Raw genomic sequence first — 25,700 nt, 5'->3', positions numbered from 1 at the left:
AACTGGTCCAAGATGTGGGTATAAAATCCTTACGCTTTTGTTTACCTTATGTAAATTACGCTAAAGAAACATACTAAACAGTACTGACTATTTAGAAAAAATTCCAATTAAGTAAACTAATTAATCTGCATTACAAATTCTTAAGTTTTAGAAATAACTATAACTAAATTGCTTTATTTTATTAAGAAAGGCCAAAGAACGTTAACCAAGAAACTATTTTTTCTTTGCTAAGATAGGAAAAACCTGACAAGGGTTCAATGAATTACATATGTTTATTAAGTTATGAAGCGCAAAAGAACTTTAAAAAATACATATCCATCCTTAAAATAAAATTATTTTGAATTAGTTACAGAGAATTATCGCTGAAAATGTGAATAATTTATGAAGGAATAGTGTAAAATTGTTAGAAATGTACAATTATTTTCGCGTCCATTTAATCTGATCCATTTAGAGCCCAGCTTAAATGATAATTTCAGTGCGAGCGCTGAAGTGTCTAAAGCCTCTGTAACGATCTGATTATCATAAACTGAATAAACGAAGAAGTTGGCCTGAGAAATGGTTATCTACCCGCTGAGCTGGGAGCAGTCAATTAAATGCACTAATTAAAACTTATTAGCTCATCCAACAAAGTAGAAAGAATGGAGGCGAGTGGGGGGAGACTAGGAAAGGCAAGGAAAACAGGGAAAAACTTGGAAAAACTGCCAAGTGGGTTAGCGATCCGTGGCCAGTGCTAGATTCACCTAAATTCCTGTGCCCCAACAGCAGCACGCGTCCAAAGCTGATTCATTTAATTGGGAATTGGGAAATGGGAATGGGGGTCCAAGTGGCCAAGGCGAGCCAGCCAAGCGAGATGCACTCCATCTTCGGCGCTCCTCTGCCCGGCCATCCCAAGCCACCAGTGCAATCCAATCCAATCGAGTCCAGGCCAGGTTTGGTTCTATCGTGTGCTATTTTCGATTGGAGTCAAACTGGAAAACTCACAGCCTCGCAAAGCACCGTTGCAACGAGTTTTCCCCACTCGCCTCGAAGTGGAGCAACTTCGGACTGGTGGCCAAGGAATCGCAATCGTACTCAGAATCGCAGGCAGAATCAGTGCCGCAGCCTGATCCCCGCCAGCTTCCCAGCGCTCCTCTCGATCGCCACTTAAATTCATATTTACAAAGCGGCAAGGCAGATCAATTGACATGACAACTGACACAGCGACACAGAAAGCAGCGAGAGATGAGAGCGAGGGCAGATTCACGCATGGGGTTTAACAACATTAGAATACCTATCAGTGCTTATATATGCTTCGTCCAAAAAATCATTATTTATATGGTAGACATTAATAGGCAAAAAACAACATTTTCAAAGGGTTGTTAGAAGAATGCTTGCATCTAATGTCCTTCCAAACGGGTTATAGCCATTCACTTATATTATTAAAAACAAATTCATCTAAAGCTTACTTTTTATTTTACTAGTCAAGAAACATATTATATTTTATTATTGAAAAGAAAAGACAACTCGAATATTATCGAATGCCTTAAAACATTTCAACCCGCCCTCGTCACAAACCGTTTGACAGTTTTGCCCACAAAGACACCTCGATGAAGACAGCTGTTGCTTCTTGTGTTAATACTGCAAAGAGGAAGCGAGGGCAGATCGAAAGGTTTATTTCTATACATTACATACATTAAATTGTTGAATGTTTATCAAAAACTTTAAAAAATGTTTTTTGAAATTAATAATTATAAAAACTCAATAAAATAGTTATACAATGTACATTGTACATATGTACATGTGATTAACAATTAACTAACAAATGAATACTAGACATTGTGGTAAGCAGATGCATTATTCTGTAAATGAATTTAAAAATATTGAATTTTTCAAGACAAAATTCAGGAAATAAGTTAATTATACTATGTGAAGGGTGATCAGTACATATGTAATTCATCTGTTATTATTATTTTACTATTTTGTTATGGATCCCGAAATCCCCTTAATGGGATTGATTGGTACATTTTCCCTGTGAATATTATATTTAAGGGGCTCAAAAATGTCCTATATTACTTTCATTCTTAAGAGGCGAAACAATGAAAATGTCACTTGTGTCCATGTGACTGACGTTGACCTCTCTATCCGCCCTCGCCACTGGCCATTTGATAATATTGCGTATGGCGACAGCTCGGTGTCGAGCCATCTGGTTTGCCCCGCCACGCCCCTCGGCCGCCCCCAAAGAAGCACCAGGGAAGAAGAAGACGCAGAGGAGGAAGCAGCACCACCGCCAGTGGTTCGCGGTGGCCACTCGACGGCGCTTGGCGCTCGGTGGTGCTGGCTATTCGCGTTTGGCTACTCGAGGCGAACGGTGCTTCGTTCGTGGGCTACGACTCCCCGGTCTTAAGAGCACATGTATTCCAGTATGTGCACACAGTGATAGTTGGTGTTAAAGTTGTTACCGTTTACCAGCGACCGTTACGCGCAGCAGCAGCAACACGCGGCCCGAGAATGAATTTGAATTTTGATTTCAATGCTGGATTTAGTGCGGTCTCGTTTTGAAGCTCGATGCAGCAGCGCGGCCTCGCCCCCGCCCCCGCGACTGTCCGTTGGTCAGGCAGCAGCAGCAGCAGCAGCAGCAGCAGCAACAGCAACAGCAGCAACATCACCAGCAACATCGGCAGCAACACGAGCAGCATCAGCAACACCAGCAACGGCAAACAAAATTTCGCGCTTCAAAGTATTTCAAATGCAGTTAACGAATCGGAACGCGAATTAATTAACAGTTTCAGTGTACCAAAGAACTGCAGCAAGGCACTAAGGCAGCCACATCATCTTCGTCTCCGCCCCGCAAACAGTAGCCACAACACTTGGCTTAATGCCCAAGCCCACAGCAACATCCGCAGCAGCAGCAGCCGCAGCCACCGCAACCATGAAAAGGTAGCCACGGCTGCTTTTGGCCAACATTCAGTTGCCACAAATCGATTGGCCGAGGCAGCGAGGAGATCAATTGGCCACCGGGACGCCAAGGATGCCGAGCTAGCCTCGTCTATACACTTTTTTTTTCGTTTTTTGCCAGTGTGTGTTTGAGTGCGGAACCGATGAATCGATTGCTTTAGAACGTGCATAGTATGTCCAGTTGCGAGTGCTTGTGCTTGGTCTAAAATAGTGAATATTGCACCAAAATGTGGACTGTGTTGAAGGGAAACCCTCAAATGGATTGATAAATTATGAATATTTCACCAAAAAAGTGGACTGCGCTGTAGGGAAACCCTCAAATGGATTGATAAATACAGCTCATCAGGGATTGGAATAATTAAATCTTTAATATGGGAAACTATTTAATTACATGTTTAAAATTCATGGAATATATAACATTCTAACTAGCTGATTATAATACGAAAACTGTGACATTCCCTAGTATGAAAATGTCCCAGAATCACCTACTTTATATATCAAATATATTTCAATCAAGGACCTTAAACAACAAGAGTCTTCAAGATAAACTTTAATTTATTTAGACTTTAAATAGGAGACTAATTATTGACAGGTATAATAAAATGCAGAAAGTAGAATAATATTATTATTATTATGTATTCATGGAGGTAGAAATTTCTGAGCGCTGAACTGGGCAGAATACCCATAGTATAGAACCCTTAAAAGGCGTGCCAGTTCTCAGAGAATTCAAATCGGGAAGCGGCACTCACTGCCCACTCTTGCGGGGGAATCGCCACTCCAAGATCTCCACTAATCGCTGCGAAAGACAATCTCCAGCTTGGCATCTGTATCTTCGTATCTTTTCGCCTCCCCGGGGTCCATTTGTGTCACTCGCCTGGCTTTCATTCTGCATTCTCTCGGCGATGGACAATCGACGACTGCTGATCGTCCATCATTGGGATTCGTGCACGCAAATGTTCAATTAAATAAACGAGTCTATAACTGTCAACTGGCATTTCTAACGAGGCTCCTGCTTCGCCTCAATTATTTCGCTTTTTAATTCCATTTTCTGCTCGGCCCCCAGACACATTAAATAAATTAAAAAATAATTATTAAATTGCAAATAGACAGAAGCGAGGCGGGCGAACAAAACAACTCAAAAATACAGCGAAGAGGAAAAAATTGGGAATATATATATATTTCTTACTGTATTTTCACCTACTAAAGAAGCCACAAGATACGAAAAATAAACGGGCGGCCGGGCAGCAGGGGATAAAGATGAAAAATCAACTTTAATTGGTTTACAATTCATTTCTGAGCGAGAAAAGCTGGAAAATGTAACAAGTAGTCCGAAGTCGGACGAAGAAAGCCAAGGCAGCCAAACGCCGCTGCCGTGCGCAATATCCATGAAGTCGTAAGCCAGTTGACTAAGTGAACAGATACTAGTATCCGTACCCATATACCCATCATCATCGCCGCCTCCGACGCCTCCGTTCGGCCACCGAATCTTTTGGAGCACAGGGGACGAAAGCACAGTGGGTCGAGGGTTAAAGGATGGGGATCAAGAGAGGCTTTGGGCAGAAGATGATTAAAATGTAGAACCTTTTGAGAGAGACACAGTATATTTTTTTGTAATGAAAACATATTTATTTATATTTATATTTATATTTACAACATTCGTAAGGTTATTAGTTTGCAGTTTAGAAGTTTAAAAAAACTAGGATACCATCATTATAAATATTATTATTATTATAAATATTATTATTTTATATAAATGGTGGAGAGCTTTGTTTTTGAACATATATTATATCACTACAAAAACATACTTTGAAAAATAAACTTTACAAGCTAAGAAAAGGGGTATATACAAACATAAAGATACATTTGAGACACATACGATGATATTTAGAGCTCAAAATAGCATTTCAAATGGGGAAGTTGTCTGATGATTGGCCGTTGGGTACTTGCCAGATTGAAAAACCCGACCAAACTCATGCCTTTTGTGGGCCTGTAATTTTGTCGATGGCTAAATTGCCGCGATCACTGTGATCAGGGGCCATTATGATTCTGCCGTTAGATGAGGCGATCCACACCCACTCTCGCCCCACTGTGGCGCTGTGTGGAAAGCCAGGCCAAGCCAGCCAGCTAAATGGTAACAGCAGCAGCACGAGCAGCAGCAGCAACACCAGCAACGCGGGCAACATGTACGGCGGCAACACAAGTGGCGGACGCCAAGACAAGTGCAGATTTCAGACTGGGAGTCAGGCGTAACTACTCGCCGAGAGAAACCTCCTCCCCTCGCCGGTTTTTGTTTCGCTTTTAAGCGTTAATTTCACCTAAAAAGATTTATACACGTATATATGGGGTATAGATATAAGATATATGCGAACAAGAAGCAGAAGTTTGTCGAGCACATCGAGCATAGGGGTTTAATCACGGCCCAGACGCCGCAGAGAGCTGTCGGAATAAGGCAGACTTTCGGTTTCAGCAGGCACCACTGATGTCCGCTGTTATGATCCATAAAAATGATATAAAAATAGGGGAAAAACAGAGACTGCTACCAAAAACTCGCTATGCAAATCGAGGCATTTAAGTGATTTTTCCTAAACCAGTTCCATAAATCGAACTCTTTTCCCACTGCCGTGTGTGCCTATCCGTGTGCGAGTCTGTGTGCTTAACGGTACAAGGAAAATCAAAGATACACAAAAACCGGAAAATATAAAGCCAAGTGACAAACGAAAGTGAAAATCGAAGTTTCGAGCGTGAACGGTAAGCCCAGGCGAATACATTAAAGTTCACAAAATGCAAGCAAAAAATGAACACGAGCACCAAGCGCACTGCCATTCGAACCCCTGAAAAGTTACTCATAGGTCGAAAGCAAAAGACCCACTCAAACACACATCCCCCGCCACCTGACCACCAAAGCTACCAACCCACTCCTCCTCCTCCTCCACCGCCAGCTACTTCTCCACCATCAACGTTAAGAAGGGCCTGCTCGGCCGCATGACCACAAGTCTGACCTCCTACCGCCGCAGCAAGCAGAAGTCCAAGTCGAACAATGACATCCACACCATCATCGCCACGGAGGTAACGGCCGCCATCCTCAGCAGCAGTGTCCACAGCAGCACGGGATCGGAGGCCGAGGAGGGCCAGACCACCACCCTCATCGAGGAGGCGGCCCAGGACCGCAGCAGTGAGGAGCAGGAGAACCAGAGCCAGAGCCAGAACCAGAAGGATCCCCATCCGCCCCAGATGGATTCGCACCACCATCTGCACCACCAGCGCAAGGCCGCCGCGGAGGCGGTGCGCCAGCAGATGGACGACGACGAGGAGGATCGGGACTCCAACGAGGACGACGAGGCCACGCCCATGATGAGCGGCGTGGGGCGCAAGGAGCAGAACAACCGACGCAGCGTCGTCAGGTGGGCCAAACCAAGGGGATCACTGATAATGGATAGTTTTAGTAACGTTGAGAAGTGCGGAGAACGTCTATAAGATAGCATCTCAAAGATATCGTACATTCTATTAAAAAAATATTTTAGGGATTGTTTCTTTATTTTTCTGGTAAACTGGAAGTAGATTTCCAAAACTATGAATTGTGTGGTAGTTTAAAGCTTAAACCTCAATTTCAGTTTAACAAAAGGATAAGAAAACCGCCTTAATATGATTATCTACCAGTTTAAGCTTTCTTTTCATTATTCAAATTAGGATATTTTTGACTTCACGAATGATTTTAAGAGAGAGATTTGGGAGAGTTTTAAGTAATAAATTTATAATGATGTTCACTTAAAATCCCCTGAAGATTGATCAATGTCAATGTTTCTTTTTATGATTATTTTAATAAGATATTTTTTGACAACTTAAATGATTTAAAACCCGACGAGAATTAAAAAAAAGGAATTTATAAAGATGTTCACATCAAATCCTCAAAGAAAATTCTTAAAAAAAGCTTTTTAAAATGTTTATAAATATTCTCTTTGAGTTTCTCTCGATATTTCTTTTTTATATAAGCTTTTAATGAAATTGCCTCTGCATTTAGCTTTGAAGCATCGTGAATTTCATAATCCATGGCAGCTGTCAACGCATCCATATCGACTTAAAGTTAATCCCCCAAGTTGCTACCCAATTCCGATCAATGGCAGTCAACATTTGATGGGAACGTAATCCCCCGAACAGCTTGACAAATTGGTGAATAGCTTTTCCCACACATTCTCCGGAGATTACCATTCCATTGATGCTGGAGTTGATTAATCTCCGCCTGCCACTCCGCTCTCTGTAATCGATCGATCGATGATATTCCGCATGTTCCAAAGCAAAAAAGAGGGGAAACCGGTCAAAGAAGAGGAGAAGGCCGAGAAGATTTTCCCAGTGACCCAGTGCGTTTCTAGTGATTAACTGCAGTTATGCTATAGTATATGCCATAGATACATTTGATTGCCATGATATGGGGGCTCGAAACGAGAACACTTTTAGCTATTTTCGATGCAGCTTTTTGCCCATTAAACTCCTTGATTAACCGCCCAATTGGACGACAACTAATGACTGTGATTTCTTATTTCGCTTAGCGCCAATACGCAAATGGACAACGATGTCACGCCCGTCTACTTGGCGGCGCAGGAGGGCCACTTGGAGGTGCTCAAGTTTCTGGTGCTCGAGGCCGGCGGCTCTTTGTACGTCCGCGCACGCGACGGCATGGCACCGATCCATGCCGCTTCACAAATGGGCTGCTTGGATTGCCTCAAATGGATGGTGAGTGCTCCGCTTGAATTTCGGCCTTTAACCGATCTGCGGCTGCCAACTTGGTTGGCCAACGCGGCCAGCTTGGCCAACTGCGGCAGGCAATGCGGGTCAACTGCCAGAGCCACCTGCACTGCCGCGAAATTCTGGTTGAGTTGACGAAATCTGCTAGAGCTATTGCCAAAGTCACAGGCAGCGGTTTGGGGCAGTGATAAAGTATTTTAAAAATATAATATAATCTTAAATTTAATCATTTTAATTGATCAGTTCCAATCTTTAGTTTAAATAGAAGGTAATTTACTACAGACGATGAATTATTGGTTTTTTAGTTAGCCAACACATTTAAGAAGTTCAATTCGTTATCCTTTGAACTCCAAACTCCAAATAATTTTAGGATATTCTTCAACGGAGTTATAGGTAAAATAAGTCAGAAGACAGCTGTGGTCAAAAAAGTAGTGCCACCACGCTTAATCTCTAAAGATGAATTGTACTTATTTATCGGACAGAATTCTTAATTTCATTTAAATGTGAGGGATGTTTTCAGTTTATCTTTTCAGATGTTATAAATTTATATTTTTAAAATTCGTCTTGTTATCGATACCGTCTGTTAATCGATAATATTATCAATTGAGGGAGTGGTTTGATATATTATCGACACGAATTAAGGATGTGTTCGATGGTAACTGAGGTATGCTTCTATAAGACTTATTGGATAATTTTTGGGACGCGAGCTAAATTATATTTGTAGGGTATGTTTTTAAGTGAAATATATTTGAAGTTCATACTTATTTTAAATATCAGCATTTAAGCCCAATGATCACACAAGTTCAGGATATTATAGTTACAAGTACAAGTTATAGGATTTTAAAGACACTATATTATAGTTGGAGATCATGCTTATGAAAATGCTAATGCCTCTTTATGCTACTAGTTGGTGTGTTCTTACACCATTTCAAGCCATTTCGCGCAGTGTGGCTTTGAACCCGTTTCTTTCGCCGGTGTCAGTGGGTCCTGTTTCGGTGGCTTAACGGGGTTCTCGAGCGGGATTCCCGACAAGTTTGTCGCCAGACCTGGGCTATTTATCAACCGGGGAATGCGTTCGATTGAGGAGGAGGAGGCCAATGGGCCAAGGAGCCTAGCAGCCTAGCAGCCTAGCAGCCAGGTAACCAAGTGGCGGAGAGAGTGGCTTATGCAAAGCTCCGAGTTTCCCGACGCTGACAATGGCCTTCCAATGGCCAGAATGCATTTCAAGATCATCGCCAGAGGCGCTGGAAAACCACCTTTCTAAATTGAACTAAATAGTTTCCATTATAGCCACAACGCCTGACGGCTGGCAAACCACTTTCCACAAACGCAGGCTGTGAGATACTCGACCGCTGAAAGACATTGAGTTGAGTTAGTGGAGTGCCGGCCCCTCAATTTATTAGACAGTGAGGAATAGATACTTCAGCGTCTCGTCAAGACACAAGTGAAGTACTCAGGCTTTAAGATGGATTAGCTACAAACGACGTGGTTGCAGTTTTTCTTGCTAAAGAGGCATTAATAAATCAATTGCGGTTGTGGTATTGCAGTTTTTTTATAACAGGGAATCAAATAGGATACTTCAACAAACTTTACTTCATTTTGTATACATTTATTTGTATTATTTAAACCTATTTCTCCCGCAAAGGTCCAAGATCAAGGTGTGGACCCCAATTTGAGGGACGGCGATGGAGCCACGCCCCTGCACTTTGCCGCCTCCCGGGGTCACCTGTCCGTGGTCCGCTGGCTGCTGAACCATGGAGCGAAGCTATCCCTGGATAAATATGGCAAGTCGCCCATCAACGATGCCGCGGAAAATCAGCAGGTTGAGGTGGGTGTTGATCCTAAAAAATGTCATTACTTAAGTTTTAATATGTCGAATATTTTATATTGTCTAGTGCCTGAATGTCTTGGTGCAGCACGGCACCACGGTGGACTACAAGGGCAGCTCGCAGCGGCACAAGTCGCAGCAGCAACTGCACCACCAGCAACACCAACAGCAGCAACAGCAGCAGCAACACCTGAGCAGCAGCTGCAACTCGAACTCGAACTCCTCGAAGCAGACGAGTCGCAGCAATACGATCAAGTCCAAGTCCTCCTCGACCTTGAGCTCCGACGTGGAGCCCTTCTACTTACATCCCCCGGCCATAGCAGGCGGAGCTGGAGGCTCGGCCATGGGCCTGGGCATGGGCATGGGCATGAGCATGAACGTGGGCATGGGCATGGGCATGGGCATGGGCCTGGGAATATCGAGGAAGAACAGCGACGCCCTGTACTCGCAGCAGTCGAGGAGCTCTTCCGAGAAGCTGTACAACGGTTCGTCCTCCTTGGGTGGCAATCCGGGGGGCAACAGTTCTTCGGGAGGCGGAGGCGGCGGCGGTGGTGGTGCCCTGCTGCCCAACGATGGCTTGTATGTGAATCCCATGCGAAACGGCGGAATGTACAACACGCCCTCGCCCAATGGCAGCATCTCCGGGGAGTCCTTCTTCCTGCACGATCCGCAGGACATCATCTACAACCGTGTGCGCGATCTGTTCGTGGACTCCGACTGCAGCAGCAGTGTGAAGCAGCACGGCAAGAGCCACGCCCACAACCACCAGCTGCTGCAGTCGAAGGCGGGCAACGCCATGACCATACAGGCGGATGTCCACTCCAGCTCCAGCGGGGCGGGCAGTGGCTCCGACGAGTCCGTGTCCATCTCGTCCAGCTTCAACTCGCCGAAGCAGCAGCAGCAACTGCGCAGCCAGAGCTTCAACCGCCACGGAAGCAGCAGCAACATCAGCAACATCAGCGCCGGCGGCAACATAAAGAACAACAACTACAAGCCGCACAAGGGGATGCCGAGCAACCAGAACGGCGGAGGGGACCACGACTACGAGGACATCTATCTGGTGCGCGAGGAGTCGCGCAAGCAGCACCAGCAGCAGCAGCAACACCAGCTGCAGCAACAACAGCACCAGCAGCTGCAACATCAGGCCGTGCAACAGCAGCAGCAGCAACACAAATACAACGTGGGGCGCTCGCGGTCGCGGGACAGTGGCTCCCATTCGCGCTCGGCCAGCGCCAGCTCCACCAGGAGCACGGACATTGTGCTGCAGTACAGCAATCATGTAAGTATCGAGGTCTTGGCAATAAAGGCAGTTGTTTTTTTACACCTATCTGATCCCGCAGCACTTGAACAACAAGCGCAACATGAACAACAACAGCAACATGAACAACAGCAGCAGCAACATTGCACTCACCAACAACAACAACAACAGCCTGCTGAATCGCAATAAGTCGCACTCGATTATTGGATTGCACAGCAGCAAGTACGAGTCCTCGCTGAAGGACAGCTACAGTGCGAAGAACGTGAACCTGAAGAACCAGCTGCTGAACGGCGGCATCAAGAGCGACACCTACGAGAGCGTCTGTCCGCCGGAGGACGTGGCCGAGCGCACCAAGCAGACGCACAAGAACTCCATGATCCGCAACAATCTGGCGGATACCTCGACCAACAACAATAACAACAACCACAGCGGGAGCATCAGCAACATCAACAACATTGGCAGCCAGAGCAGCAGGAATCTCAAGCGGGTCTCCTCGGCGCCACCCATGCAGAACTTGTCCGTGGGTGAGTCTGAATGCCCCTTAATCATAAGGGATTTTCCAAAAGTATCAAAATAAATGTGTATTTAAGATTTACTAGACGTTAAATATAAGTTTATGTTGGTAGAAAATAGTTTAAATTTCAAATTGTTAAATTAAATTGTATTATATCGTTAATTCGAATTACTTTTGGTATCTCCCAGTCAATGGACCACCGCCACCACCACTGCCGCCTCCCTTGAGGGCACCCGCCCAGCAGCAGCGCAACAACCTGAACGCCGAGCAGCCGAACAACATGAACGCCAGCAATAGCATCTACAACAAGAACATCTATGGTTCGAACCAGGCTCAAAGCACGCCTGGTGTAGCTGGCGGTGCAGCTCCTCCTCCGGTTCCAGCTCCCAACCCCGTGGCCACAGATGCCGTTGACTCGGACTCTGGTCTCGAGGTGGTCGAGGAGCCGAGCTTGAGGCCATCGGAACTGGTGCGCGGCAACCACAACCGCACCATGTCCACCATTTCGGGTGAGTCTCATACTTTACTTACTTTTTAAAGGGGTTTCGTAGATATCACTCTTTAAAAAATACCAGGATTTCCATAAGTTTGAGAGTGTTCAGCAAAAATCTAAAGAATTCGCTTTACCAAAAGCTCACTGTATGTTGATGGATTTATTTGAGAACATTTGTAATGTGTTCTTGGCTTGCAATAAAAAAACTAAATATGATAGTTTACATGTTTAAGATAAAGAAATATGATCTAATTTTCTGGGAGAAACAAATGGTGTTTCCCCCCCCAGTATCCCCCGAAAAATGTGTTAGTTATTGTAGACGTACACCCCTGAGAGTTTCCAAAAACTTTTCTAAATTTGTTAGTTGATTTGGAGTACACACATTTTTCCCCCCAGTATCCGCTGGAAAAGCTGTTAGTTTTTATAGACCGTACCCTTGATAAGATCATACTGGAAGTGCTCCATTCGGTTTCCAAAAATTTCTCTAAATTTCCATATGCTCCATACGTTCTCTGGGCAAGATTGGTTTGATTTGGAGTGCAGTTCCAACGAGAGGGAGCGCAATGAGTGCCAGCTCCAATTCGTTGACCCTGTGCGATTCGCGCGATCCCATCCCCCCGCCAAAGAAGCCTCCGATCGATACCGAGCCCAAGACGAAGAACACCTACATCTTTTACAGTGTCGGGAATCCCACACTTTTCCTTGACTCCCTGGACCCATCGAAGGCATGTCAGCAGGATCTCGATCTCTTGGACTCGCATCTGACCAATGTGAAGGTGGCCGGGCCAGCTGCTCCCATTTGCCCAAGTCCCTCGATTGTTACCCTGGGAATGGCCAACTGCAGAAAGAAGGGCCCTCCTGGCCGAGTCGCCAAGGCCTCCAAGGGGAAGCCCCGCCAGACAACTGTCACCAAATTCCTGTGTCATCATTGCAGTGGAGGCAATAACTACTCCAGGACCAAAATGTGCCGTCATCGCATCAAGAAGCTGCTGAAAGGAGGCGACGTCCTCCCCCGTCAGCAGTAGTCAATTAAAGTTCCCCAACCGTACGCCAGGTCATTGAACTCCTTGGGTATCGGGGGGTTCCGCATCGTCGGTGGCTTGTGACTGTCCACAGTCCGCTTTGATTGATCAATTAGGGGAAATTCGCCAGTCATGTCCACTTGGGGCGGTGGGGAAAAGCGGGGGAAATGGCAGTGAAGTGCCCTGCAGTGGGAAACGAACGAAAACGAGTTGCCCGAGGAGAACCTGATCTCCGAACAGTAGTCGATGGATGGCCAGGCGATGGGATAATGGTTACATCTTGATTGAAGTGTTGGCTCTCAGACAAAAGTGTGGTGTTAGCAAAGCTATATAATGTCGTTAATTTGGAAAATATGCCTAATTAGGAGAGTTGTGTGTTTCCAACATGTGAGTTCACAAGGTACTTCAGATTTCTCTTAATGTTTACAGATCAATTAATATTGCGGCTTATGTTTTATTAACAGCTTTATTAGCAGCTTATTAAATCTATTACAAAATATTTCTAAACCTTTGATTTAAGGATACCCATACCAAGGATTTTTTAACTTATATAGGAACAAAACAGATTTCAAGGATTATTCTCCCAATAACATATACTGTTAGTGCAATAAGTCTGTGTCCAATGCATTCAAAAACCTTTTATGAAATATTTCCACACCTTTGATTTGGGGATACAATCATTGATTTACAATATTTCAAGACCTTTGATTTAAGGATACGCTTGCTTATGATTACCAAGCCATCTAAATAGTCGTTTTCCTAGTCGATCCACAAAAATGTTGAGACAATAAACCTCATTATCACACAGTAAATATCGGCTCTACCTAATTGCCGCAGTGGTAGTAGCTACGCAAACAAAAACTGAAAAATGCGAATGATAGCTGCCATGTTTGACATGTGTTGGCTCCGATTTTCCATTCGTTAATTGCCCATTATGTCCGATGAGGCAGGAGAAATGGCGAGTGGCTTTAATTGAGCCGCCGTTCACACGATAAGGCGGCAAGATCCGTGTAAATGTGGCCAAAACAAAGAAGTGGAAGTCGGGCTGCGTGGTGGAAAAGTGAAAAAGTGGAAGTGCCGGCGATGAAAACAATCCCAGCCACTTGACGCCGTATGAGGCATAAGTCATGGGATATGAGCTGCACTCGGGGAAAACTACGAGTGCAATTTCATGCATTTTCTTCCGAATGTTCAGAGAAATTTACGTAATATTTGAAAGCATTTTCTTATCACACGAGGGTATCAAATAGACGAAAAGGGCTGAGGTTTTCTATCATAAAAATGTTTAAGATGATATAATGTATGTGTTTCTTTTTTTGGAATTTGAACATTTAAATTAAACTCTTAACAATAAGAAGTCAAATTATGGTCAGGAAAGTGGTTAATCCTTTTTACGAAAAATCAAAAAAATGTCTTTGAGCTGAGGACTATAAAAATGTATAACCTATTATTTTTTTAATTATAAACAGACCATGGCTTATTATAAGAAGTTAAAATGTGGTCAGGAAAATAGGTAGTCCTTTCTACGAAATACCAAAAAATACCTTTGACCTGTCTATGTGCCCCTCTCAGGACTGCAATCACATAAAGGTTTTCTGATAGACAAGTCTGATAATTTGCAATTTTTAACAATGCCCGATCCAACATCAGTGCCAATTTTCGTTGAGTTCGAGGCAAAGCATAAAATGTGTACGCCATATACAAGCACTGGACACATGGCATCCCGGTCCGCGATGAGGAAGCAATTTGCCAGCCACGAGTCGCGAGTGTCCCACACATTTGGCCACAATCATTGGCGACCGGCGGAGCACCACCCGCACCACCGCCCACAGGGGCCACGCCCCCTCCTGGCAATCGGCTCGTGGATCTGCAGACTGCGAAACTTTTACCCACGAAAGTGAACGTGTTTTGCGAAGCGGTCTCTCTCGCCGCGGAGCCACTGCGATCCGTCGCCCGGTCTTGGGTGAATAACTTTGGCGATGGCTTGAACCCAGCTCAGGCTGCCAGCGGAGCTCGCCCAGGCAACATCGTCACCCGAAGTGGGAGCCGCGTCTTCAGGGTTTCCCCATCAGTATCGCGCCAGCCCGGACACCTGATAATGTGCCTGGTCTGACAGTACAGTGAACACCATGAACATGCTGGGCTCGGTCAAGATGCACAAGAATTCGCGTAGGAACTATTTCACGCTCAGCTTCCATCGGTTCGATATCTTTCGGTGTAAGTGATGCCCAGCGTATCCAAAGGATACGGTTTGCGAAGTGTGTTTACTTTAGGATGTGAGCTTCTAATGGGTTTCGGAAACCCAACTTAATTACTTACCAAAGGAAGCACTTGAAACTTAACTTACTTTACACAAAAACTATTTAGTTCTGTTCAGTGTTCTTCAAGTTGCCTAAAAGGAAATAGTGTAAATGCATTTTGAGTGACTGTTTTTTAAATTATATAACACTTAGTGATGCATTCCTGTGATAAAATGTATTTTAGTAAATATTATTAGAACAATTTAATTTAGTTTAGTTTATTTTTATTGGTGATGCAGTGAAAAACAATCTTGCTTGAGCTGCAAATATTAGATATGCCTTCAAAGGTTGTTTTGCAAATGAAAAGATATAAAGATACAAATGAACCGACGAGCAAAGATTAAAGTAAATCCGTTAGATGATCCTGGAATCCCCTAGACAATCCTTCATAAAATGAATACCTTGATTTTTTAAAGCATAAAATCTTCATTTGCAACCAAACAAGACAGTTTTAATTGAAACCATTTTTTGTCATTTTAAGGCGAAGCACTTAAGTCATGTCGAACAGAGACGTGTATCTGTATCTCACTTACGACGACCAGGCATTGCACTCGTAAAGCAGCAAACGAAACCGACCTGTACATCGATTCCAATTTCGAATTTCACCGCGAACTTGACAAGTGCAAACCGCTTTTTGCCCGCACAAATTAATAGATAAAATGTGTGGGGACATGTGGAAAAATGCGCATTTCGTCCGTTCGCCTTGGTTTTCGTATCGGCCAAATAATTCAATGCAAACTGGCTGGACTCGATCGCGAGTGGCTCTGGCCATAAGAGTGCAGCCACGAATCCGCACCAGCGTGGCGGCGAACCACGTAACGATGGCCGTGGAAACGGGTTACCAGGGGCCGTGAAAGTTGGGGCTCTGTGCGATCGGGCTTAGATGGGGTCTGGCCAATTAACCGGCTGCCTGGAAATTGAATACGAAGACGCGGCGACACTAACGGGCGGCCCGCGGTGGTTTCGATGGAAACTGCGGCTAATTCAATTTTACGGGGCTACTCCCACGACGACGACGGCGAGGGAGTTGTCTTTTCCGTGTGTGGGGATAGTCATTCAGCCAGCAAAGAGGTTTCCCAGGAAGCAGCTGGAGAGCTTTCCGTCAAGTTTCAGCCAAGCCAAGGGGAACGATAAGGAACAGCAGTGGATAACATAATTGGGATCTGGCATTGGGCTCATGAATATTTTTAACACGAAAAAAGTCTTGGTTAAAACAACCGGTTACTATAATCAACTATAAAGGTTACCTTTTACATAACCTTGTTGTTATAATTAACAAATACAGGTCCTTTTTACTGCAATTTTAAAGGTTATATAGTAATAGTTATTTAATTTTTACAACAATTTTATAGATAATTCATCCAGAGTAGCTCGTTACGCGGTTCAGGCTAACGAATAAGTTTTGAAAATATCACAGTCTTATTAATAATTACATTTTAAAAATATTCGTACCACCAAAAATCGACAAATATCGCTGCTAGAATTAATCGGTAGTCGTACTATTTAATAGTGATTTTACTACCTGTATTTCAGATCATTTGAAAGTGTGAAATTATTTGAGGATTAGATAGTATTTTATAGTTGTGTATAGAACAAGTTGGGAATTATAAAATGTACACGTCGGAGGAAAATATTGCAGATACACATATTATGGTTAGCTTACAGGCAGTTAAATATTGAAAGCTGTAATATTTTTTAAGCATTACAATGGCCAACATTTTTAACTAATTTCACCATAAAAATTCGTTTACTCAAACAACCAATTTTTTTCCCTGTAGTAACGAGTTTTTCTTTAACTTATCTCTGAAAAGTAATGTCTAATTTAGGACTATCAAAACAATTATGGACTTTTAGCTTCGATCAAAGGCATATTCTCAGGCTTATCTCTTGCACACTTGCCTAATCGAAACACCCTTTGGGTAGCCCCTTATCACGTGTCACATGGAACTTTTCGGGGCTTTTTGAAAAGAAATTAAAATAGACACAAACCAGTAAGCGAGACTCAGTCTGATGTCTATAAATATTGTATTTTAAAAAAGAACTTATGGTTTATGTAGATTATATTACTTGGCTTCTATATCCAGCACCTGCTTCCCATCTCCTGAGTCAGCTCCACTTAGGCGCTGCCGTTACTCCACTGCCCAAAAGTAATTCATTTGATTTAGTTGTGCGAGGCTCGTATTTTTATATGCAACTGGGACTGCCTCCCCTCGAACCCCTCCGCCTGGTGAAAGGCGCCTACGCAGCGATCCATTGTGGCTGGGTTTTCGGATTTTCTTCTGTCTTTTCTGTATTTTATTTGCTGGCTGCTCAAGTTAGCATGACCACAGCCAGACTGATAACTGCTAACCCACAAAGCTCATAAATAAATTGGTTCAATTCCAGCGAACAAGAAAGCCAAGCTGCTCAATGCCAGCAGCACAAATGGCGTTGGTGCCGCCAATCCGGAGGAGTCGCGACCCGGGGGTGCTGCCAGTGCTGGCAATGACAGCGGAAGTGGCAACGGAGCCGGAGCCAATGCCCACTTCTATGGCTACTCGGAGGGGCCCAAGGGTCAGAGGAGCAATGTGAACGGGAACGGAAACTACCAGCAGCCGCATTACCAGCCCACTGGCCAGCCGCACCAGTACACACCCAGCCTGTATGGAGGCGGCTCCTCCGCCGAGGACCACTACGAGCTCACCCAGCAGCAGCAGCAGCAGATCTACGGGGAAACCCACCTGGCCGGCGGACAGCGGACAGGCGGACCCAATCTGGTCAACAAGCAGCTGGTGCTGCCGTTTGTGCCGCCCAGTTTTCCCAATAAATCACAAGACGGCGTCACGCATCTCATCAAGCCGTCCGAGTATCTCAAGAGCATCAGCATCGACAAGCGTTCGTGTCCATCCTCCGCCCGGTGAGTGGTTATCCCCCGATCCCCCGATCACCCGACACCAGTCATCCCAGACCCCCCTAGATGCCCATGCATACATCCTCCATCCTCCGACTTTCAATTAGCACATGGCAGCCGTTTTAATTTGGCTGCACATCTCGTGCAGCGGCTTTTATAATTAGTATCGGCAGTACAGTTGCCTCGCCTCAATTAGCCAAAATCCGAAAAATAACATATAAAATAATATACATGGCAGCAAAGACGGTTGGCTGCCGCTGGGCAATTAGCAGCTAGCAGATGGCTAGACCCCAGTGCTGCGCGGATTTTTCAGGGGAAAAAAGCTAAGAAAATCCATCTGAAGCTCCATAAATCACTGACAACATAAATGTTATTTTAAGTACGTTTCACCTGCCTTTAACGGTATCTACAGATTTTTAATTTAATTTATTTAAACATTTAATTTGAAGAAAGATAATAAAATATTAAAAATAAGAACCTTCAAGAAACTACCTAATTTAAAAGGAGTTACTTTTTAGTCGTATTAAAAGAAAACACACAACTTTTAACATACAAATTTTTTTTAAGACACTCAACTTTGTATCAGTTTTTTGGGTAGCTTTTCATTTAAGTCAAAGAATAATATAGCTTATAGGCATTTATAAATGTTTGCACTCTCTGAAGAATTCACCACACCCATATCCCAGGCCTGGCTGCGAGAAAAAGCTAGATGCGCAGCACTTAAGCTGGGAGATTCGCCACTTCCTCTGCCGCTCAAGAGTGCATGAAATTTTATGCGTGCCACTTTGCGGCCTGCCACTTTTCTTGCCACAGTTGCGATGTTGCAGCTGCCACTGCAACTCAGTTGCAATCCGAAGATGATACTGCGCACACGACACGCTTGGCGCAGGTCCGCCCACTATCCGCTAGCCAATAGCCACCACCCACCTCCTACCTCCCGTTCTCCAGTGAAAGTCAAGCAGGCCAAGATCTCTTTCTAATCCTCCCACTTTTCACCCCCAGCTCCACGGACACGGAGGACTACATGCAGATACAGATCGCCCAGCAGCAGCAGGTGCACCACTCGCAGCTCCACTCGCAGCACCCGCAGTCGCATCCCCATCCGCACTCGCACCACCCCCATCCGCACCCTCACCCACACCACCCGCACCAGCTGCATGGAATGGGCGAGCAGCCGCCGTTGCCCCCTCCGCCGCCACCGCTGCCCCACGGAATGTTGCCGCCGCAGCCCCCGATGGGTCCGCCGATGGGCGGGGCAGGCGGCCAGGATGCCACCATGCCCGGCAAGGCGCACAAGCCCAAGAAGCCGCACGGATCGGCGCCCAACAGCCAGGACACGGCCTCCAGGAAGCAGCACCAGCCACTGTCGGCCATCTCCATTCAGGATCTGAACAGCGTCCAGGTGAGCGATCATGCAAATGTCATGTACCCTTTTCCTGAAGGCATCCAGTGCATCCGTTCTTCAATCACTCCATGCCCTTACGTTTAAGTCAGTAGGGAAACCAAGCCTTCAGTAATCACCTATCACCCGATTCCAAACCCAATCCCCTCCAGCTGCGCCGCACGGACACCCAAAAGGTGCCGAAGCCCTACCAGATGCCCGCGCGCAGCCTGAGCATGCAGTGTCTGACCTCCAGCACGGACACCTATCTCAAGTCCGACCTGATTGCCGAGCTGAAGATCTCCAAGGACATACCCGGCATCAAGAAGATGAAGGTGGAACAGCAGATGGCCAATCGCATGGACTCGGAGCACTACATGGAGATCACCAAGCAGTTCTCGGGCAACAACTACGTGGACCAGGTGAGTGGTGGCCAGCTGTGGTGCCCAATCGAACGGTGGCTAAGAGGCGGGTCAAAGATCTACTTGCAGATACCGGAACGGGACCAGGCCGGCAACGCCATACCCGACTGGAAGCGCCAGATGATGGCCAAGAAGGCGGCCGAGCGGGCCAAGAAGGACTTCGAGGAGCGCATGGCCCAGGAGGCGGAGTCGCGCCGCCTCTCCCAGATTCCCCAATGGAAGCGGGACCTATTGGCTCGGCGCGAGGAGACGGAGAACAAGCTGAAGTAAGTGGGTGTGCGGCTAGTGGGGAGTCTCCTGACCCCTGGCCTCAACTGTCTGACCTTCTTCTAGGGCGGCCATCTACACGCCCAAGGTGGAGGAGAACAACCGGGTGGCGGACACCTGGCGACTGAAGAACCGCGCCATGTCCATCGACAACATCAACATCAATCTGGCCGGCATGGAGCAGCACTACCAGCAGATCCAGTTCCAGCAGCAGCACCAGCAGCAGCAACAGCATCAGCAACTCCAGTTGGGCAACAAGGAGAACCACGGCGATCCGAAGGGCGGTCATCAGGATCAGGAGCTGGAGCAGGGCGGCAATGGCGGCGGCGTCGGTGGAGGCCAGGAGCTCCTCGAGCCGTCGGACGGCAGCCAGGGCCACGCCGAGGAGGAGGAGGACAACATCATCCCCTGGCGCGCCCAGCTGCGCAAGACCAACAGCCGCCTCAGCCTGATCTGAACCCCGTATCTGACCCCAGAAACCCATCCTATCACTCGACTCCTAAGCGGTGCATTTTTTTTTGTTTTTTTTTCGATTAACTTAACGCATGTGCAATTAAAAAAGAAGAGACCCTAAATGTAAACCGTAAAACTAAGCCTAAGTTTTAGCTACTTACATTGTACTATATGCATTATCATAACCCCTATTACTACGCCTAATTGTACTCCATGTTTTTTTTCGCGGCAAAAAGAATATTGTTATTCCTAGGGGGCAGTATCGCAAGGCGAATCAAGCGTATATCTAATCTTAGCTGCTGTCCTTAAGTTCTATTTCGGTGTTGTATTTTTATCATTTTTACTCTCCATTATTTTATTATTTTTTTTGCGACTCGGCTTGAATTTATTAAGTATGGCATTAATTTAATTCTCTTGGTTAAGCATTTTTTTATTGTTATTTGTTTTTATATACGCGGCTCAAACAATATTATTATTAATTACATAAATACATATTACATCTATGAATAAACAAGCGAACGAATGAATCAATAAATATATATATAATTTAAAAGTGCAAATGTTTTTTTATGAGGAGTGCTTTGGATATTTTCTGAGCATATTTTAGATATCTTTTGCTTATGCTAAATTGAAAAAATAAATAGAATTTTTTTTAACTCAACTATATTTAAAAATTGGAATTCGGAGTGCTTTCGGTCTATAAATTGTTGTCAAGCCAGATAAAAGAAATGGCAAAAATTGAATTCGGAGTGCTTTCGGAGTTTAAATAATTGTTTAGCTAAAAAACCCTTAGCCATTTTTGATGATAATTTAAGATCGAAATGGTGTTTTGGTAATATTATACTAATATTTCGCTATGCTAGCGCAATCTCCCACACGAGTGTTCTTAAATTCGACCGTTTTCGGAGTGCTTTCGGAGTTAGAAAATTTGTTCAGCTATAAAAAGAATTGTGGACCACAAAAAGCGATTATATCCGACACTTTTTGGGGATAACCTTAGATCGCCACTTTGTAACCCCCGACCGAGTCCCACTAAATCAGAAGAAGTTCTGCTTTTTGCTCATAATCTCATGGTTTTATTACCAACTTTTGGCCCGCCTACGACATGCTGGCAATGCAGGTCTTGCAGTTGGGCACGAAGGCGTTGCAGCCGTCGACCACAGCCTTGGTGGCGGAGGTGTAGCAGGTGGCGGTGTCAGAGGGGAACTTGCCGCCCAGCTTGATCATGATGTTCATGCGGCGGACGAGCGACATGGTGGCGATGGACAACTTCTCGGCACAACGGGCAGCGCCCAGCACGGCGGAGCCGACGCTCCTGCTCTTGGCGGCGCACAGCTTGGAGTTCAGGTTGATGATGCTGTCGCTGATGGTGATCATTTGCTGGGCATTCTTCAGCATGACCTTGATGTCACGCGGGATGTTGCCGGTACAGGTGGCAAGGTCGTCAACGTAGCCAGTGCAGACGAGCAGGACCTTGGCAACTTCCTCGACGAGGCACTTGGTGCCGTTGACGCCCTTGTAGCCAGCCCACACGATCTTCTTGCACTCTCCGATGAAGCCGTACTCCTCGACGCCCATGAATCCGTCATCCATGGCGAGCTCGTTTTCGAGCATCTCCTCGATCTCGGCATCGGTGTAGGGGGTGAAGTCCTCGAAGGCACCCACGGCGTTGGCCTGAAAAGGTTGGGGTTTTTCAAACGTTTTTACATCCTTATTTATTAAATATAAGTCATATATGTGGAGTAAACTTTGCTGGCACCAAAATGTTGTTTAAAAAAAAAGTAAAAAGAATAGTATTCTGCAGTTCCAGTTGGTTTGAACGCTTTGTTTTTGTCACACTTGGTTTTTATCAACTTTCAGGCGTTCGCACTTGAGTTGAGGCCGACTTACGTTGGCGGTGGCCAGGAGGAAGCTGGCCGAGGCCGCGACCAGGAGGCACAGGCTGATCACTTTCATGGTGCTGGTAGATGGTTTTACTGGCGAATGTTTACTCTCCGGACCGTGGGGATTGTTTATATAGGAGATCCGCCGGAGCCCTATCAGTCGAGTGGCGAATATGCCAATGATATGTATGGTTTAATTAAGCGGCCACCACCCAAAGTCCGAAAGTAATTTGGAATTATCTATGCAGCGTGGACACGCAAAGCGAGATAGCCAGATAGTCGGATTGGTGGGGCTTCCTCCAACGGGAGGTACCCACACCGATACCGAGAGCTCTGGCAGATCGCCCCCAGATAGGCCTGCCCATATCGACGAGACACTCTCGATGCTGCACCTGCACAATCGCCGGTGGACTGTGGCTCCCAAGAACACAGGGAGTTTCGTTTTGGAGGCCATCGGCAAAACAAAGCTCTTGGAAAAGTCAAAATCCATCTGCGCATCTGACAGCTGGTAAATATATTGAACTCTGGAATTCGAACTAAGGAATAACCCTAACCAAAAACAATGCAAGTATTAAAAGTTGTTAGGCATGCGAAAGACACTATCTTATTGAACATCTTGCATGTAAGTCTGTGGCCCTAGGTTAAAGTAATCATATCTGTTTGAAAAAGTTGTTTTTGTCACACTTCCATTTTTATCAACTTGGTGTGATAGTAAGTGCGCTTGCACGCACTAACTATTTTATTGTTTATAATAAATTATATTGGTTACACATAATTTCACACGCATCGTTTGTAGTAAAATACATTTTTCAATTGGGCATTAAAATGCATTTTATAAATATTCATCTTCATAACTATTTAAGGAAAATAACTATTTACATTGAAAAATAAATGGAAAATGGCATGAATCTTTTATTTATTTAAATTAAGGTAGTAAATATTTAGAGACAAATTTGTTACATTCGCTTTTCCTTAAGCGCCTTGACTCTGTTAATACAATTTATTGGAAAATATATATTTAAGTCAACTGTCTCGACTGTCAGGTAGCCATTACTATATATTTTCATGTAACATGTACATATACACCAATCGCTATGTAAGTCTAGCCATTCCAATTAGTAGCAATGGGGAAACGCTTCCTCTACCTCTTACATACTCTTAAACGAATGCAATCTGTACTTCTACTCTATCCATCTGCATACATTTTCAGTACAGCATAGTAACATAAATTCCAAAGCACGAACAAATAAAATAAAATGGTTTAAAAAAAACTATTCCCATCTAGAACATATGAACTTTTATCAGATCTTAAAGCTTATCAACACACGCCTGAATACCCTCTATGGGGTTAGAAAAACACAAGCAAGCCAATTAAAAACGCAAATCGATTTTGCCTATCAGACAGAACAGTGTCTCATTGTTTAATTGATCAGCCAGACTGAGAGGCATTAACGTAGCTATAGATAGGAAATTGGAAATTCCACAAGTATTGAAATGTCTGCACAACGATATTGAAGATAGAGCACAAAGACAACATGGAATTTGAATAAGGTATCACAGGTATCTTGCGATAATGTGCGCATGTTAAATTAACAATGACTTAAACTATAGTAAATCGGTTAAGGAGCCTAAAGTTACATTTACATATACATACTTGTATCTGTGTGATACGGAACAATGTATTTACACAGAGAGAATTGTGACGCTCTTGTCCGAGCTAAAACTGTTCTTAAAAATAGAACGTCATTTTGGAAATTAATTATGTGTTTTTATTGTGCTTGAATTTTACATTTTTTATCTCAACAACAATACTATTAGCCCAGTCAATAGTGTATAATTATTAAACTTAGTTTTATTTTTCTCTTCTTACCATTTCGTTCTCAAATTGGGAATATTGAGAACACACCTACACGGTTTTCAAGAACGGATTCTCAATTCAAGAACAATGCACTTGAATATTCCTGTCTGGGAGTCAAAGAAAATATTTCCTACATAATAAAGACAATATAAAACTAGAATGTTGTGATCACCACGGATTTTTTATTGCAAGCTTGAATCGGTTTTAAAAGACAAACCCTCTAAGAGGTGAGCTTGGAGCAGTCTAGCATGTTCTGGGGGAAGGCGGTGTAGTAGGTGGTCAGGGTGTTGACTGCATCGTTGACACAGACGGCGGCATTGGGTCCGGTTTGTGGGATCTTCTTGGCCAGGGCGACGGCTCTCTTGACCTGCTTCCTCAGGGTCCACACCTTCGACAGGGTCTTGGCAAAGCAGCTGTTGGTGATCTTGGGCTCCTCGTCGTCCACCTGGGCGCAGGTGTTGGACTTCAGGTTGATGAGGTCGTTGCAGGTGCTGATGATCTGGGCGTTGGCGTTGATCAGGTTGGTCACATCCTTGCTGGCGGTGACGCCGCAGGAGACCACGTTGACGTTGAACTGCACGGCGCTGTCCTGGATGCCAGCCACCCACTTGAGGATGCAGTTGAAGCCCTTGATGCTGCGCAGGGTGACCTTTAGGATCTTGTAGCTGGTGTTGAAGAAGCTAAAGTCCTCCACAGCTACGTTGGCATCGGTCCTTTCGACCAGATCCTGCGAGGAGTCCTCGCTGGGGAAGGGCACAACCAATGCGTTTACCTGGTTTAAATATTTATTTTATTACATAACTAATGGCAATCTTCCAGTTGCAAACTTACGCAGACTAGGCAGACAGCCAGGGCAAGAATGGTGTACTTCATGTTGACGTTGTTTTAGCAAACTATTAGCAACCGTTTTCGATGTAGGCCTTTTATATCGTTGGCTTCCTTAACCCTTTGTTGGCTGTCTTGTTTTGCCCCATAAAAAATATTAAACCTTCGTACATATGAATAACTATACATATTTTCTTTACAGTCGGGTTTCACTAGCCATGTATTTGGTTTTCATTTTTATTTTTAACTTGATACTTAGGGCTATTTTTATTGCAGACATTCGCCATGGTTACGAATAGGGTTAAGCATCAAGACAACTTGTGCTAGTCACATTGACGCCCTGATAACGCGCTAAGCCTATTGATCAATTGGACATCGAATTTATCTATCACAATACGGACAAAGGCGGTAAAAAACAAAATAATAAATAGATAAGGATGGGCCTTAAAAACCCATTACAATAACTGAACAAAAAGGGGTTTCCTAAACTATATTGTTAGGCTGAGTTTCTTATTAGAAAAGCATAAGATTTCTTTAACTGCGTGAGATAATGTTTTATATTGCCTACTTTTTGGCGAAAAAAAAAATAAATTAAAATTAAAAAAGAAGGTTAAAAAAGATTTAGCCAAATT

At 44.6% G+C, this 25,700-nt stretch overlaps 3 protein-coding genes across 15 annotated transcripts in view; 1 reads left to right on the top strand and 2 right to left on the bottom strand.

Moving 5' to 3' along the window:
- LOC108033073 (espin) overlaps nucleotides 1–21,030 on the top strand; it is a 53,794-nt gene extending 32,764 nt beyond the window's left edge. For 3 of the 13 annotated variants that reach the window (XM_044093655.2, XM_044093654.2, XM_044093660.2), the window contains 10 exons: nucleotides 7,479–7,662; nucleotides 9,320–9,502; nucleotides 9,570–10,781; nucleotides 10,843–11,284; nucleotides 11,463–11,783; nucleotides 17,475–17,985; nucleotides 18,982–19,381; nucleotides 19,534–19,782; nucleotides 19,840–20,048; nucleotides 20,116–21,030. In XM_044093655.2, the coding sequence (XP_043949590.1) occupies nucleotides 7,479–7,662; nucleotides 9,320–9,502; nucleotides 9,570–10,781; nucleotides 10,843–11,284; nucleotides 11,463–11,783; nucleotides 17,475–17,985; nucleotides 18,982–19,381; nucleotides 19,534–19,782; nucleotides 19,840–20,048; nucleotides 20,116–20,506 (4,102 nt within the window). In that variant the 3' untranslated portion in view covers nucleotides 20,507–21,030. The other 10 variants (XM_044093656.2, XM_017107241.3, XM_044093659.2 and 7 more) reach the window with 9 other exon arrangements.
- Nucleotides 21,031–21,565: 535 nt separating this feature from the next.
- Nucleotides 21,566–22,474, bottom strand: LOC108033045 (uncharacterized). The gene is made up of 2 exons (XM_017107171.2): nucleotides 22,393–22,474; nucleotides 21,566–22,176 (listed from the first exon to the last, which is right to left on the bottom strand). Exons 1-2 carry the CDS (start codon nucleotides 22,456–22,458, stop codon nucleotides 21,601–21,603), a joined length of 642 nt encoding a protein of 213 aa, XP_016962660.1. The 5' UTR covers nucleotides 22,459–22,474; the 3' UTR covers nucleotides 21,566–21,600.
- A 1,924-nt stretch (nucleotides 22,475–24,398) lies between these two features.
- On the bottom strand, nucleotides 24,399–25,154 carry LOC108033018 (uncharacterized). The gene is made up of 2 exons (XM_017107145.3): nucleotides 25,075–25,154; nucleotides 24,399–25,015 (listed from the first exon to the last, which is right to left on the bottom strand). Exons 1-2 carry the CDS (start codon nucleotides 25,114–25,116, stop codon nucleotides 24,464–24,466), a joined length of 594 nt encoding a protein of 197 aa, XP_016962634.1. The 5' UTR covers nucleotides 25,117–25,154; the 3' UTR covers nucleotides 24,399–24,463.
- Between the last annotated feature and the right edge of the window lie 546 nt (nucleotides 25,155–25,700).

Source organism: Drosophila biarmipes, chromosome X (assembly GCF_025231255.1).
Source record: "Drosophila biarmipes strain raj3 chromosome X, RU_DBia_V1.1, whole genome shotgun sequence".
Classification (NCBI taxonomy): Eukaryota; Metazoa; Arthropoda; class Insecta; order Diptera; family Drosophilidae; genus Drosophila; species Drosophila biarmipes.
Note: the sequence above shows the minus strand (reverse complement) of the source record. Positions and strands in the feature narration are given on the sequence as shown.